Source organism: Phaseolus vulgaris, chromosome 9 (genome assembly GCF_051622355.1).
Source record: "Phaseolus vulgaris cultivar YP4 chromosome 9, ASM5162235v1, whole genome shotgun sequence".
NCBI classification, from domain to species: domain Eukaryota; kingdom Viridiplantae; phylum Streptophyta; class Magnoliopsida; order Fabales; family Fabaceae; genus Phaseolus; species Phaseolus vulgaris.
Window position 1 is genome coordinate 18,081,075 of NC_143506.1, and position 15,111 is coordinate 18,096,185.

The 15,111-nt window shown below is 31.1% G+C and overlaps 2 protein-coding genes across 2 annotated transcripts; both read right to left on the bottom strand.

Annotated features, from left to right (window-relative positions):
- Window positions 1-1,913: 1,913 nt before the first annotated feature.
- LOC137822762 (U-box domain-containing protein 52) lies at window positions 1,914-7,106 on the bottom strand. The gene is made up of 10 exons (XM_068627754.2): window positions 6,568-7,106; window positions 6,001-6,107; window positions 5,747-5,868; window positions 5,331-5,536; window positions 5,193-5,244; window positions 4,793-5,087; window positions 4,331-4,432; window positions 3,631-4,059; window positions 2,442-3,197; window positions 1,914-2,276 (listed from the first exon to the last, which is right to left on the bottom strand). Exons 1-10 carry the CDS (start codon window positions 6,767-6,769, stop codon window positions 2,217-2,219), a joined length of 2,331 nt encoding a protein of 776 aa, XP_068483855.1. The 5' UTR covers window positions 6,770-7,106; the 3' UTR covers window positions 1,914-2,216.
- An 859-nt stretch (window positions 7,107-7,965) lies between these two features.
- LOC137821630 (protein kinase C-like zinc finger protein) lies at window positions 7,966-10,965 on the bottom strand. The gene is made up of 4 exons (XM_068626311.1): window positions 10,609-10,965; window positions 9,732-9,881; window positions 9,041-9,520; window positions 7,966-8,827 (listed from the first exon to the last, which is right to left on the bottom strand). The coding sequence occupies exons 2-4, from the start codon at window positions 9,831-9,833 to the stop codon at window positions 8,246-8,248; spliced, it is 1,164 nt and encodes a 387-aa protein (XP_068482412.1). The 5' UTR covers window positions 9,834-9,881; window positions 10,609-10,965; the 3' UTR covers window positions 7,966-8,245.
- Window positions 10,966-15,111: the final 4,146 nt, after the last annotated feature.

Consider the following 15,111-nt stretch of genomic DNA (forward strand, 5'->3'; position numbering starts at 1 on the left):
AATGAGTTGTTGGGTTTAGATGGAAAGAAAGGAGATAAATTATATAATAATTGAAAAATATTATTTTAACCTTAATTCATTGTATAACATTAAATGCATTTAAACAATCATAGAAAACAACATAATTATGAAAACCCACACGTAGTTGATTATGAAAAACACAATCAATTATCAAAGGAAAAATGGGAGAAGCATAACTAATGAGAATCACTGATCGATTAACCAAAAAACTGTTTACCTTTGGTTTACCAAATTGAAGAATAAAATAGCGAATACCTAATTTGAACAGTAACAGTCTTTTCAAGCACAAGAAAAGAGATAACATGGAGGTTAATTTTGAAAACAAGCACAATCAACAAAATCCTAACAATTTTTTTACTATTTTTCTCTCTTTTGCATGGAATTAAGAAAAAGTGACTACTATTTTTTAATCCCTTTTTCCCTAATTTATTCCTATTTTGTTCATCTTCATTCTATTTCTCCATATTTATCCTACTCTAAATACAACTAGAATGTCAAGTTCTTGTACATACCCAAAAGACTTCTATGGAAAGATATTTTCACATCATGTTCGATCTTACACCCCAACAAAATATTAATATTTGTAATAAAAAAGAATTTAAAAAAAAAATTTCTTAATGAAAATATAAGCTGTAAAATGTTAAAATAATTTTTAAAATTAAAAATATTAAAAATAATTAAAATATTAATATTTATTAAGATATAAAGTGTAACATTTGGTTGTAAAAAAACATTTATTTTTTATTTTTTTAATATGAAATGAGTTACAGTTAGCCATAGTTTCTGCTTTTGACGGAATCATTTCTCTGTCTACCGCTTTATATTTTTTTTTACCTTCTTCATAATTTTTACTAAAGAACATGTAACTAATAAATTATTATTATTATCTTGAAACAAAAATATTTAAATATATTGGAGATTTTATATCGACTAAAGTTAAAAATATTTTAAAGTATATATATGATGCACTTTATAACTAGCTTTTATAAAATTGAATTAAACTTAAAAGTTCATTTATCTCCACATTGATATGAGATAAGAACATTTTACGGTATTCCTTTAGGATGATATGTATATTTTTTCGATTTGGCATTCGTTGAATCAATTATTCGAAGCCAATTTGTGAATGAATTCACTAGGTGTTTTCGAGAGTGATTTCTTTATTCAACCATATCGACTAGATTGTGTAATAATGTAACTAAATTCTTGCTATTGCAGTTAATAGCTTAATAAGATAAATTTCACTATTAAAAAAAATAAAAAAATAGAATTAAATTCACATTATTATCCGTAGCAGTTGAAAATTATTTACTTTTATAACAATTACTTTAAACATTGCATTTCTAAAAGTTATATTTAAGTTAATTATATTGAAACTAAAGTTGCAGTTACATCTATTAAGAAGTGGACTTTAAGCCCAACTCAACCCCATAAAACCAACTCATGAGATTGAGGTTTGTACCCACTTATATACAATGAAAGACTTTAATCTCTAGCCGATGCGGGATCTCCAACACACCCCTCAAGCCGAGACTGTCAACTCGTGCGTGAGACTATATATTATGGGTGGTCCGATAGCGGCCCGATAGTGGGTGGCCTGATAAGCCCAACAAATACTCGCTAGGATAGACTCGAAATGGCTCTCATACCATGTTAAGAAGTGGACTTTAAGCCTAACTGAACCCCATAAAACCGACTAATGGGTTGAGGTTTGCACCCACTTATATAGAATGAAAGGAATATTGCAATGGAAGAAAAATGTATGTATGTGTTAAAATTATTAACATGAATACATTGATAATACATTAACTCCTACAACATGTTCCTCTTAAGTTTTTGAGTAATTACTTCTGTAAACTCTCTCAAGAGTCAAAGAAGTTATATAAAGAAAGTTAGTTTACAAGATGGCTTGGAATCGTAAAAATATGGTTACAATTTCTATACATGAATTATCTTTGTTGAAGACCTTGTGCATAACCTATTACTTTTGTGCAGGGTGAAACTGTATCTCAAAAATATGCTACGCTTTTGGTGCAATCTAGAGTGAAATAGACAAGGGGCAAAAATGTGGTGGAACACCACTTGGAAAATCAAGCATGCTATAACATACAACAACCTAAGCACTTTACACTTTATCCTTGACATGGATCCATTGAACATGTTTTGTTGTTTGGTTCAAGTGTTGTTTTCACTTGTTAAGACACTGAATTGTTAGCTCTAATTGCCCCTGAGACCGGGTGAGGACACTCTCCTTCCTGAGCAGGCACAAATTTTGCATGTTAGCATTATAGCATTATGAGTTACAAATATTTAGTTTTTATGGTGAATAAACTGTGTGCTTTGTTTTGCTATTAACTTTCTTCTATAATGAAAACATAGAAACATAAGCAGGCCCTTCATGGAACAACATAGAAACTTACCAGTACTACAGAAACATGTCTGTCTCGGGTCACATTCGTAGGTTTACCCAAAGCTGAAATAAGATCACTATCTTCAGCAAGGTTTCTTAGTCTATGGAGTTCTGGTAGGATAACCTTGCCAAGATCAGGTCTGTCTTTGCGCCTTAATTCAGCACACTGAACTGCCAACTTAGCAAATTTCAAGGCCTCCTCTTGTGGCCAATCAGAGAGTGATGGATCCAAAATCTCATCTAAAGTTCCTTTCTCAATGGCCCTTTCAACATGATGGGTCAAACCCATAGGTGCTTTTGCTGTCAAGAGTTGCAAAAAAATTATCCCAAGGGAGTATATGTCTGATTTCACCCCTAACATTCCTGTCTGCTGGTACTCAGGATCTATGTAGCAGAAGGTTCCGGCTGCGGATGTCATGTGATATTGCGTGACAGTGTCTGCCACAGATGGTGGAACTAGCCTGGCCAAACCTACATCACTGATTTTGGACACAAAGTTTCTGTCAAGCAAGATATTGGCTGGTTTCAAGTCCCTGTGCACCAGAGGTTCTGGTTTTGTCTGGTGCAGGAACAGCAAGCCTGTGCCAATCTCAGCTGCTATCTTGAACCTTAGCTGCCAAGGAAGTGGGGGAGTGTTGCCCTTTCGAAAGAGGCAATTGTCCAAGCTTCCATTTGCCATATACTCATACACCAGACATCCATATTCTGGACATGCTCCCAGGAGGAGAACCATGTTTGGATGCCGTATGCAACTCAATACCTCAACCTGTAATTACATGTAACCAATTAAATTCAACATCCAATACAAATGTCTTAGCCCTTTCTGGCTAGTATGACCTGATCAACTGGATACGTGGTTCAAGAAATTGCTTTGCTTTCACAAATAATAACAAAAAAATGCAGAATTTAGTTAGGATCAGTGCAAAGTTAAGCTGTCATCCAATCATAAATTGCCATGTTTGATAATTGGTTTTTATAAGGAAGTCAAATAGAGGATGATTTTGATTGTTTGATAGTGTACAAGTTTTGCACTGTAGAGCATTTCAGTTAAATTCGTTAAATATATTTTCTACGCAAATCTTTAAAATTGGAAATATAGAAGATTTTCTGTAACCAAGTTAAACCTTGAGAAACCAAAACCTCTGATCATTGAATTGAATTTGTGGTGTTCAAATGTACTGTTTTGTTTCTATGCTTACCTCTCTCTGAAACTGTGATCTTCCTTGTTGTGCATCTGGGCGTAGAACCTTGACTGCAACAGGTGTGTGATCCAAATGGCACTTAAAAACGGGACCGTATCCCCCTTCTCCAATTTTAAGGGATTCTGAAAAAAAATTTGTTGCCTCTTCAATCTCCTCGATAGTGTACTTTCTATACCTGATATCTACATTTACCAAAGCATCAAGCACTTTTCTTTTCTCTTCTGATTCTCTAATTGCTTTCATTTCTGCAACGAGTCTCTTCTGTGATTCCAGTTCTGCAATTCTCTTTTGTGCTTCAGCAGTCTCAATGGCTGCTTTAGACTTGGCTTTCTCCTTTTCTGCCATTGCCATTGCTTTTTTCCCAGCCAGCTTTGCTTCTTCCATTCTCATCTCTTCCTCTATTTTCCACTGCTGAAGTTCCACTGCCTGTCAAGCATGCATACCATTTATCACACATTATTGAACTTTTCTAGAGATAAACACAACTACATAATTAAAACGTACTCATCATGTAAAGATTTCTACACTGTCATTCATTAATGGATTGTCATATTCTAGTAAGAGTGTTGACTTCAGTAATAATTATTTTAAAAGTCATATGCATGAAGTGATTTCTAATTGGTTAATGATATGTTAACCAGTGCATGAAAATTAAATTCTAAACACAAACTACACACACATATATATCAACTCACACCTTCTGATGTGCTGTGAGTGCTTCTTTACAAGCCGTGTTATACATTTCCATGGTCTGCTTCAGCTCCAACTTCAATCTCCTCATTTCAGCCTCCATGTCATCCTACAATTGCCGCAACATCAACTATTTAAAAATCTCGTTTTTCTTGCAAAAAATTGCCCAAACTATCGAATTCTGTTCAACTCCTTATCAGTGCAAGAACGGTTAAAACACGCACAAGCAAACCAAAAAATACAAATGCAGGATGTGTTTGCTATGAGAATCTGTTTTTTTTATAAATTATTATTAAGATACTACTTTACTTTTTTTCCATTTTCAAAGATTTACACAATAAAAACAAAAATCCAGTTTTCACTGAACAAAGGGAAAACAAGATGAGATTTTTTTTAATTACTAATAAAACATAATAAAAATGTTTTCTCAGACCAAACAGATCCGTAGAGTACTGCCAACTTTCCTTACCGTTGCTTGTGATGTAAAAGATTGATTGTCACTCTCAAATGAGAATGATGTGAATTCATTAGGACTGTTCAATTCCGGAGACTTCCTTCCATAATGTATTGACTCAAAACTCAAGTTTGCATCTGTGTCTGAGCTATATGATAACCGAGGATTGGATATTCCGGTATCTAAGTTCAATGAAGGGATCAAGCGGTCTGTGCTTTTCCTTCCAGTGCTTACAAAGGATATGTCCATATCTGAATTGGGAGTGTCCCCATAGTGTCTGCCATTGTAATGTTTCCTAGTAAATGGTGACCTGTTTTCACTGATGTTTAGTCTTCATATGCTAAAACAAATGCTATTTAGTCATGCAAAGAACTAGTTCATGCTTATATAGTATGTATTATGCAGTGTCACTGACCTGAACGATTCATCATACTGTGATGCAGAATCAAAGGAATGCGATTGTTCTTCTGGTAGAAACCAATTTTTAGTGAGCAGCATATTGACAATATGTTTAGAGACATACATGTGTGGTTCTTGAAGGGATGAATCTAACCTTTTATGTTTGGATCCGAATGCATATTTGGGTCTGAAATGTTTGACCTGACACTACCTTGATAGACCAGGTTAGGGAAAATGGTCGGTGGTTGACGAGTAGCAGATCGCATTGTTTGAATCTTTCCTTTGGCAATAACATAGACGGTGCAGAAATCTGGAGCCCCTTTTGAAATTTCTCCTGGAATATCTGATACCTTGAATCTTCTGATGAGAAAAAAATGTTCTTTTAACAATACGTTATGAGGGCAAGTGACCCTAAGTTATGACAGGATAAGTCTTTATGTTTCTAATGATCACATTCCCAAACTCTACATATTAATTATTTAGTGTTTTATCTGAATGAAAGGAAGAGGACTAGAAACTTGATGTAAAATTTGCAAGATGAAAACGTGACTTAGAAAGAGAGTAGCATACTTGAGCAAACTAGTTTTTGCTGAAGAGCCAAGAACCAGATGCTCAATTCCTGTCTGAGAAGCATATTCAGTTATAGCTTTGGATACATCTGAATCTTCTAGTTGGACATCCTTGCAATGTATCTATGGCCCATCCACCATACCCCACCAAGAAACAAAACAAAAGAGATGATAAGAATTCTAAGATGAAAACAATGAGCAAGATATTTGTTTTCACTTCCACAAACATTCATCTTGAAAGGAAACACAACTCACATCTTTTCGTGTACAGAAGACACGATATGGGAGGAAAAGATTTTTGTTTTGGCATTCGTGTTCTTTGCCCACCACTGAACTATCATCGCCAAGGAAAGCACTTATCCCTGCCCAGGTAATCAACCAAATGAGGAATCAATCCTGTAGCCATTATTCCCATTGCTACAATAAACTTTCATAAATTTATGAAATTGAGATCCTATTTAATCTTATTTTTTATGAAAAAAAGTTATGTTGACTGTGTCATAAAACTCTGTCAAATTCAAATAAATTATGCTATTTACTAAATGACAGCAGTCAGTAACCACTGAAGAAGAAAATCTGATTTTTCAAAATTTACTTAACAATGCATTTTTGAATGGTCTACTTGTATACCAAAATCAAATGGAGTCTTGCACACAATAATGGGGAGAGAAATAATGCTGGTTGATGTGTCATAATTATCACGTTCCACTGAACATGCACAAATCTTGTTAAGAGACAATGAGGAAGCTATGATTAACAGAAATGGCAATTCCATTGGGCATAAAGAGTGTATGAGTTTAGGTATAAGGTTATGGTACTTACTAGGGACGAAAAGAGAAGGTGATGGAGATAGAGTTGGTGCAAGAAGCTTGACATGGATGAGAATTACAGTTGCACTTCTCATGAGGAGATTGTCAACTGCCCATTTGAGTGCAGTTTGACTCCCTTTCTTTTTATCAATTGCCACTGCTACTAATCCACTCACACCATCCTTCTTCTCTAACCGATTCTTTGGCAACCACATTACTTTCTTCCACTGCAATCTTATTCTGCCCCTTTAATGAACAAAATACCAAACTAAAGGACCCTCTGAGACCAAAATGTCTTTTCTTCTCTTCCTTTCGACCACACCATCTAAAATTCCTTCTTTTGCCTTTTTATGTTTCCTTGGTTTGATTAGATTACACCCAGAAAAATGTTATAAAAATACAGGATGAAAATCCTATGTTACCTTTGAATAACATAGGATTTGAGACATGTTTTGAATTTGTTGTTCCTGATTCTTTGTTATGTTCAAAACTTTAAACAATAAAACTAACCAATCCCTTGTATGTTTGTAGCAGCCAATTTGGGATTTATCTAACTATTTTAGGCTTCTATGTAACAACCACATACATGGTTCTATCCTATAATCTTGTTTATTCCCATCAAAGAATGAACAAAATTTGCTGGTTAACTTTGACTTTCCTCATGTAAATGAAATCTCCTAACTAAATTATATATAGCCACTTTGCATCCATCATTACATTTTAATGCAAATGTACATCCAAATGAAAAGAGAAATTCCATCCAAATTTTATAACAATGGTCATTAATGTTTCACGTGGATTCTGTTTATTTAAATCAATAAAAAATTACACATTAATAAAATTGTTTTAGATTCTTTCTATTTATATATTTGTATTTGTTATTTTGGTCTTCTTACTCTTACTTCATATCTATTATTTTATTTCAAACTTTAATAAATTTTAGTTTTTATAATTTTATTTTATCCTTGTCCATCTAAATGATGTCATGACATGCTTATCTGATTGAAAATAGGTCTGACATTTCTTAAATATCATAAACTAAAATGAAATTTTTCCTATGTAAAAGGGATCTATATATAAAAAATGGTACTTTAGTAAGAACTGAAACAATAACATCAGAGACTAAAATGAAATAGTTTTTAATAGGAACCAAAACGTGAAAAGAAAATTAAAACAAAATGAAAATGAATTCAATCCTATTAAGACAACAATGTAACTTATATTGATAATTTAAAAGGGCTGATTTTTCCTTGAAATGGATTAGACAAAAGCACATGACCATCTATGTATAAATAAATGTATAAAAATCATCAACACTTTGAATACATTCTAATTACCTTGATAAAATATATAAGTAAGCAAGCACACAAGAGTGACAAATAATGACTCGCACTAAAAAATATGTAAGAAATATATGAAATGGCAAGTCATTTACCTGCAATATATTCTTTAAACAGTATGTGTCTACACTTTCTTAAACTTAGTAGTTCTATTCAGAACTTTACCTTACAAAACTCACCTGATTTAAATCGCTCTTAATTTCAATGGCAGGTTTCAGCAACATACAGATAAGAAAGAAAAGATATTCAGTGTTCAAGTTTCTTAGGTATTACAACTTTCTTTCCATCATCACATAAATAGCTATAGTTGGTTCCAAACTTGAGTGTTTCTATTCTCTATCAACTTTAGTCCTAATTGGCCTTTTCAAGACAACTTGGGTGTAGGTCATAGTCACAGACATCACAAGAGAATGCCCAGAACTTCCCTTGCTTTCTACAAGAATCACATACATATGCTTTGGCCATATCCAATTTCAGCACATGTTCATGCTTGACATCCTCAGCCTGCTGTGGCAAAGCCTCTCCTTCCTTTCTCAGAGCTGCTTCTAGCTCTCTTATCCGTGATTCGGTAAATGGAAAAGCTTCTGCTCCATATGAAGAGACCATAAACTTGCCATTCCCACTAATTACTTTGCCATCTGGTCCAATGAGAACCAAAGCAGGAATGCCCTTTATATCAAAGATTCTTCTAAGGTCATGCCTTGTCCTATCCTCATATGGAACAGCAAGCCAAGGCATACTATTTTTGTTGATATTGAATTCAACAAGGTCCCTATCTGTTGATATTAAAACAATCTCAAAACAGTCTCCTTTTGCAGCCTTGAGTTTGTTGTATGCATCTGTAAGCTGGACAGTGAAGGCACAGCAAGGAGGAGACCAGTAGGCACAAAAATACAGGCCTATGGTTTTACCAACTACTTCACATATGGGCACCTGCAACAAAAAGACTTGTGAATGTCATTAGTGTGCACTACTACACAAGTTCTTTATATAAAAAGTTCTATAAACACTTACATAGAAGAATATAAGAAGGAAAAATGAAGAGTTTCAAGTTAAAATTAACTGAATTTTTTTTTTCAGCCTTCTTTCTTTCTTCTGCTGGTCTATAGGAAAGTAGTGAAAAGCTGAAAGTAAGCACTGGACTACCTTTCTATCATCTCCAGAGATGAGAAAGTCGCGTCCTTCATGTCCCAATAATTCTTCCAAGTTTGCTTCCTCACGCTTCCTTTCATCCATGGCTTTCAATTCCTCGTGTCTCTTCCTAGTGAAAGGAAATGCATCAGCACCATAATCCTCTATGCAGCCAATCAAGTCTTCTTTAACAGTTATGGCATCTGAACACAATGGAACAAATGATGGGATTCGATCAACTCTGTATCTGTCAATCAGTCTTCTGTGCAAATTTACATCAAATGGGACAGCTAGCCATGTCATGCTCTTGAAGTGTTCTTTAAATCCATCCTCATCACGGTCAAAGGAGATGAAGATGATCTCTAGATTTATTCCCCTCTTTCTCAGTGTTTCATAAAGTTCAAGAAGATGGGGAGTGAAAGCTCTGCAAGGCCTGCACCAGTTTGCACTGAAAAATAGGCAGATGACTTTCCCACTGCATTCTGACACGGGTACCTAATCTCATGATTTAAAGATAGCAAGCATTAGCTACAAACTGAAATAACAAACTAAGCAAATGATGCAATTTGTTTCCTTAGGTAGCTTTTTACCTAGAAGTTAAAATACTAAAATCATCAGTTGATCTCAAGTTGAATCTATTTAACTAGCCTATTGTCTAATCAAAACACAACTAATAGAAAGAGGGGTTCTGCAGAAACCAAAGTACCTTTCCTTCAGAAGATAAAAGGAACTCAACACCTTCAGCTTCAAATATCTTCATAATATCATGGTTGTCAGTATATGTGGCTTCAAAATTTAACCCTGCCATAGGAGCTGGATAAAACAGGTCCTCTCTTTTGTTTAGCTTTCTTGATATCTATTTGATCAAGAGAAAAATATGAGTTTTGTAAGTTATGTCCAACATGGAGTATAACACTATCAATAGGATCTTGAACTTTAGCTCTGACAGTAGGTTCTGTGCAAGAGCATCATTTGATTTTTCTTAAATTAAGCTATTTGTCTGAAACTGTCCTTCAATTGGAAAACATTAGATTATATCTGTGTGAACAAAACTTGGAGAGGGGGATGCGTTGCGTACACGGCTTCTCAAGAGAACCTCACGGTACTCTCTCACTAAACCACAGGCATATGGTTTTGATGATCAATGATTCAAACATAACTCAATTGGAAAATGCTTCATAGATAGGTAGGAAGAGTCACATCCTCTCCCAACTTCCAAGCCACAATTAGAATATGTAAGAATAAAACTTTTGGTAGGTCCATCTCTAACTTGACAGTTACTTAAAACTATCTGAACCTAAAGTGGTGTGTGTGATTACTGAGAAAGAAGCATATTTGAAATCATAAGTTTTAATCTTTGCATTTAATTCAGGTGGATTTCAATGGACCCAAGAGAAAGATACCAAGATTAGAGGCACCCTTATGTAGTTTAGAGAAGACTAACTTGAGATTTTTGCATCAAACCCAGTTAAGAGCCATGAATTGGTTAGAAGCATAAACCTCACACACCTAGGCATCACTTTTAAAGGGGGAGGGAAGGAGGGGGAATAATCAAATTTCAAATTTTGAAGTAAATTACATACCTTGCAGTTGCAGCTGAAGATCAGCAAGTGGATAGGAAGAAAAAGGAAGAGGTTGAGTCTCCAAGACGAAAGGAGATGATACAGGGCGTTGGGACAGAGAAGAGCTTTAAATGTTACACTGATGTGATCAAGAAGACTCAATAATATTCACTGCACACAAAACAAATTCTAACAATTTTATTATATAATCTATCTATTCCAAAAACTATGCAGTTAATTTAGTTTAATGCATTTCCATTAAAAAAATGTTAACTATTATATTTATAGATTAAATGTTCCTGTTCAAATTTAATGATTTAAAAAATATAAAGATGGGTTTATTCAGCAGCACAATCCTTACAACCTAAAATTAATGTTAATTTTCGCTAAACCACCATAAGCAAACACTCATAGTATTTATTTACACAGCATTTGTGTTTATTTCAATATATGTAGTTTTTCATTGAAAACTAAATGTTCCATATATTGGGCATATGCTCTGCCCATAAACCGGATATGCTGACAAAACAGAGCACCTAAATTGTCCGAATGTGTCAGAATTCGATTCTTAATAAAAAAAATATTTCTTTTTGTCAAATTTTATTTACTTCACAACTGAAATATATTAGTCTAAATAAAAGACCAATATTCTATAATGAAAAGTCCAAAACTAAATAAATATTTTTATCTTGAATAAATAATGTGCTTAATAGTGTCTATTATGATTGAAGATTCTGTTTTCTGGTTACAAGTCCAACACAACGGAATGGAAGAGAGATCATAATCTTTTATGAGCAAGTTTTATCCTATCTTGGACTTATTAAATACAAAATTAATATACTCTCGTATGTTTCATACAAAATTTCACATATTAAATAAAATACCATTCATTTCTAATCATTCTCTTCATTCCATTTCAAGTAATTATAGTTTTATAAAATCAAAATTAATTTTGTATGTATATTAAATTTCTATCATCAAATAAAAGAGAAAAATATAGATATACCGACTCGATTGCGCAGTGTTTCCGTAGTGTAAATAAAACATTTACATCATTGTTTTTAGTGATGATTAATATTACTGTCACCGAATTAAATTATATATAATTTATTGGATAAGTTTATTTTAAAATTAAAATTAATAAAAGAAGAACAGAGCAATTTTTTTTAAAATACATCATGGGCATATGTACACTGACCTAATCTCATGTGCAGAACTAATTATATGCATACAATTTCATATTTCTTGTTTTCTTAATTCCAAAAAGAATTAATATCTATTTAACGTTTTTTTTTCTAAAAGTTTTAGACCTTTTTTAACAACTTTTTCAACAATTCCTCTTTATATAATTAAGTGAATGTAGAAACACTTTCATTAAAAAAATCACAAAAGTAGTTAAAAGAAATTAAAGATGTTCCTATTTAAATTTGTAATAATAGAATATTTCTCTGTTAATTTCATAATCTTAAAAGACCATTATTTTGGAAGAAAATACTTTAACTATTTTTAAAAACATATTGATATATAAATAACATAAATAAAGACAATATAGTGTGTCTTTTGAAATACCTTTAAAATTGTCAGTTTTCAATTAAGGATGAGAATGGAACAGTCACACATTTTTAGTCTCTTAATTAAATAATTTCCTTAAGAAAAAGATAAATCATAATAAAAAGATATGATATTAAATAATATTTACGTATAATTATAATATATGTTAGTTTTGTAAATATTCAGAGTTATATTAAGAATTTGAGTAATGAATAATAAAGTAATAGAATTGTTGATTGAGAAAATATAAAAAAAAATAGTATAATAAAGTAAGAGTTCTTTAGATGAAACAAAATGACCGAAGAAAAAATAGAAGATAAATTGTTTAGGCTAGTTAATAAAGTTAGGGTTTTTTATGAACATATTTTTGTTCATATTTAGAAATTTAATCTTAGATTTTTCAGATTATAGTTGTGAATAAATCAAATATTTTAATTAAAAAATATTTGATTAAGTTTATTTAGCCTTAAACTATAATTATTAATTAATCTCAAAGTTTTAATACAACAGAGGTCTCCTGAAAGAATCATTGCACGTGGATCTTATTAGTCAAAGTCTAATTCACTTATTCTAAACAAAGTTGAAAACGAATCCAAAGAATCTGAAAAATTGGAAACAAAATTTAAGAAGAAAAATTGAAGAATAAAATATAAGAAAAGAATATTGCAAACAAATCCACAAAATCTGAAATAGAATTTGAAATCTAGAAGAAAAAGAAACTTATAAATGGATACAAATCAAAAGGAGAAAGATCATCACCTCACACTAAATACGGAAGACATTTAAGTGCGTCACTCTTCTTAGTTCTTATTTGTAATATTTGTTTTGTCTTTTTTATGAAAGACTAATTCTTTTTAGGTTCACTATCTTGTAATCTCACATTGAATTCAGAGATTTTGTGCAATATTTTTCTTCAATTAATAGATTGTGCTAAAGAGTTTGGTCCTTTTTAATTCTAATTATTGTTATTAGAATTATTTTTGAAAGTTTGCTAATAATTTGGTTTTTTTATTTAATTGGTATTCTGGTTTGGTTTGATTTATTTTGAACAATCTCTTGTATTCTTAATTCAAGGTAAAATACTAAAAAGCTCATAAGTAAATGCTTGGAAATTTGTGAACATTTATTTCATTAATTACAGTATGTTAAATTTGATTGACGTTTGTTTAGTTAAATTCAATTATCTTTTGAATATTTGATGGATGATAACTAATGAGGAAATCAATGATGATTGAACTCAAGAACCAATATATTTTTTAATTCATTTTATTCTTATTCCTTTTAATTTCTCTTTATAATTAGCATTTTCCATAAGTGATATATGAATCATGTTTAACTAAGATTATAATTGAATGCATTGGAAGATGTTTTGGGTTGACTAACCCTATTTATACTTTAATTTTGTTAACTTATCATGCAATAGACGATCTATGTCAAATACCATACAATCCAAGACACTACATTACATTGTCTACACTCAAACTCTTTTATTTAATTAAAAATGACAATAACGATTAGGTTTACACGATTAAACATTCAAATGATAATCAAACATTTTCACATCACAAATCATAAAAAACAAATACAAAATATTTAAAAAAATATAAATGATCAAATGTGTCTAAATAGTTTAATTTAATATAATTAAAGTTTATGTTTTCTAAATTAAAGTTTATGTATAGAAAGAAAGGATAAAATGAAAAACAATAAAGATAACATTAAAAATAAACTTTTTAAGTTACAAAAAAAACTAAATGATTTAAAACAAAACGGGTATAAGAACAAGGATTAAATATACATCCTCATCCATATTTACTATATATTTAAAAAAATTGACATTACTCATATCTTGTTAAAGCGGATTTTTTTTTTAGAATAAGACAAATTTATAACCACAAAAACAAGCTTTTTTAAAAAAATTCTACTTTCAACTAAGAGTTCGGTTGAAAAAAAATCATGAAACATCCTTTTTTTTCATTAAGATTTATGTAATATGTTTAGAAAAAAAAAAGGTATATATATATATATATAATTTTGATAATTAGTTAATTTGTTATTAGAATGTTTCCATCACGTCAACACATGATAATTTACTTTTACTTGTGAAATGGATAGCCTTAACTCAGTATAGGATCAATTATTCCATATTTAAAGTAATATCATCATATTTGAACCTTTGACTTTTTTATATTATTAATAAAAATAATGTTTTATAAAAAGAAGCTTATATGAGATACCCCGATCCACGTATAACTTACTCGGTTTTCCATTGTTTAATCACTTAACCAAACCATATTACTAATTTTTACTATTTTGCTTACATTTATTAAAATATTGAATACTTCTAAGATATCAAATATATTTGTGTAGTTATAAACTAACCAATCTTGGTCGGTTTAAGAATATTTGCTTAATTATTTATTTTTTTAATAAAATATTAAGAAGTTTATTAAAAAAAGGATACCATATAAAATTATAATATAGGTCCAAGAAATAACGAGATGAAAGAAAGTAGAGCTTCTTATCTAAAAATTTGTAAGGTCGTATCTTAAATTCTAAATTTTTCTTATAAGATATACTATATTAATTTTTAAAAGAATGAGACTACATTTAATAAAAATGTCACAAAGGGTTGCATTCCATAGCTATCTGAAAAAGATGGGTCAGAAGAGATAAGGGCTTTGAAAAATGATAAGGATATTAAATCACAGGAGTGATCTAGTAGGACAAAAATGACTCATGAATCATGATACTTTTCCCCTCCATAAAAAAACTTCTAATTAGGATTGAAAAAACCAACGGTAAGTATGGAAAATGCATACTAATTTTAAATATAATAATTTAATAAAAGTATAGTATTTTTTTTAACAAAACAATATTATTAGGTTGGTCATGAATTAAATTTTTCAAAATCAAATATAAATCTAAATAATTTAAAATTCATATCCATTTTAACTAGATCAAATATATTTA

Coding starts and splice junctions, on each gene's coding strand:
- LOC137822762 (XM_068627754.2), bottom strand. CDS start 6,769: ATGTGGTTGCCAAAGAATCGGTTAGAGAAGAAGGATGGTGTGAGTGGA. Junction 5,537..5,746: donor GCAAAAACTAGTTTGCTCAA/GTATGCTACTCT, acceptor TTTTCTCATCAG/AAGATTCAAGGTATCAGATA. Junction 4,060..4,330: donor CACTCACAGCACATCAGAAG/GTGTGAGTTGAT, acceptor CATGCTTGACAG/GCAGTGGAACTTCAGCAGTG.
- LOC137821630 (XM_068626311.1), bottom strand. CDS start 9,833: ATGGCAGGGTTAAATTTTGAAGCCACATATACTGACAACCATGATATT. Junction 9,521..9,731: donor TTTTATCTTCTGAAGGAAAG/GTACTTTGGTTT, acceptor TCATGAGATTAG/GTACCCGTGTCAGAATGCAG. Junction 8,828..9,040: donor TCTCTGGAGATGATAGAAAG/GTAGTCCAGTGC, acceptor TTTTTGTTGCAG/GTGCCCATATGTGAAGTAGT.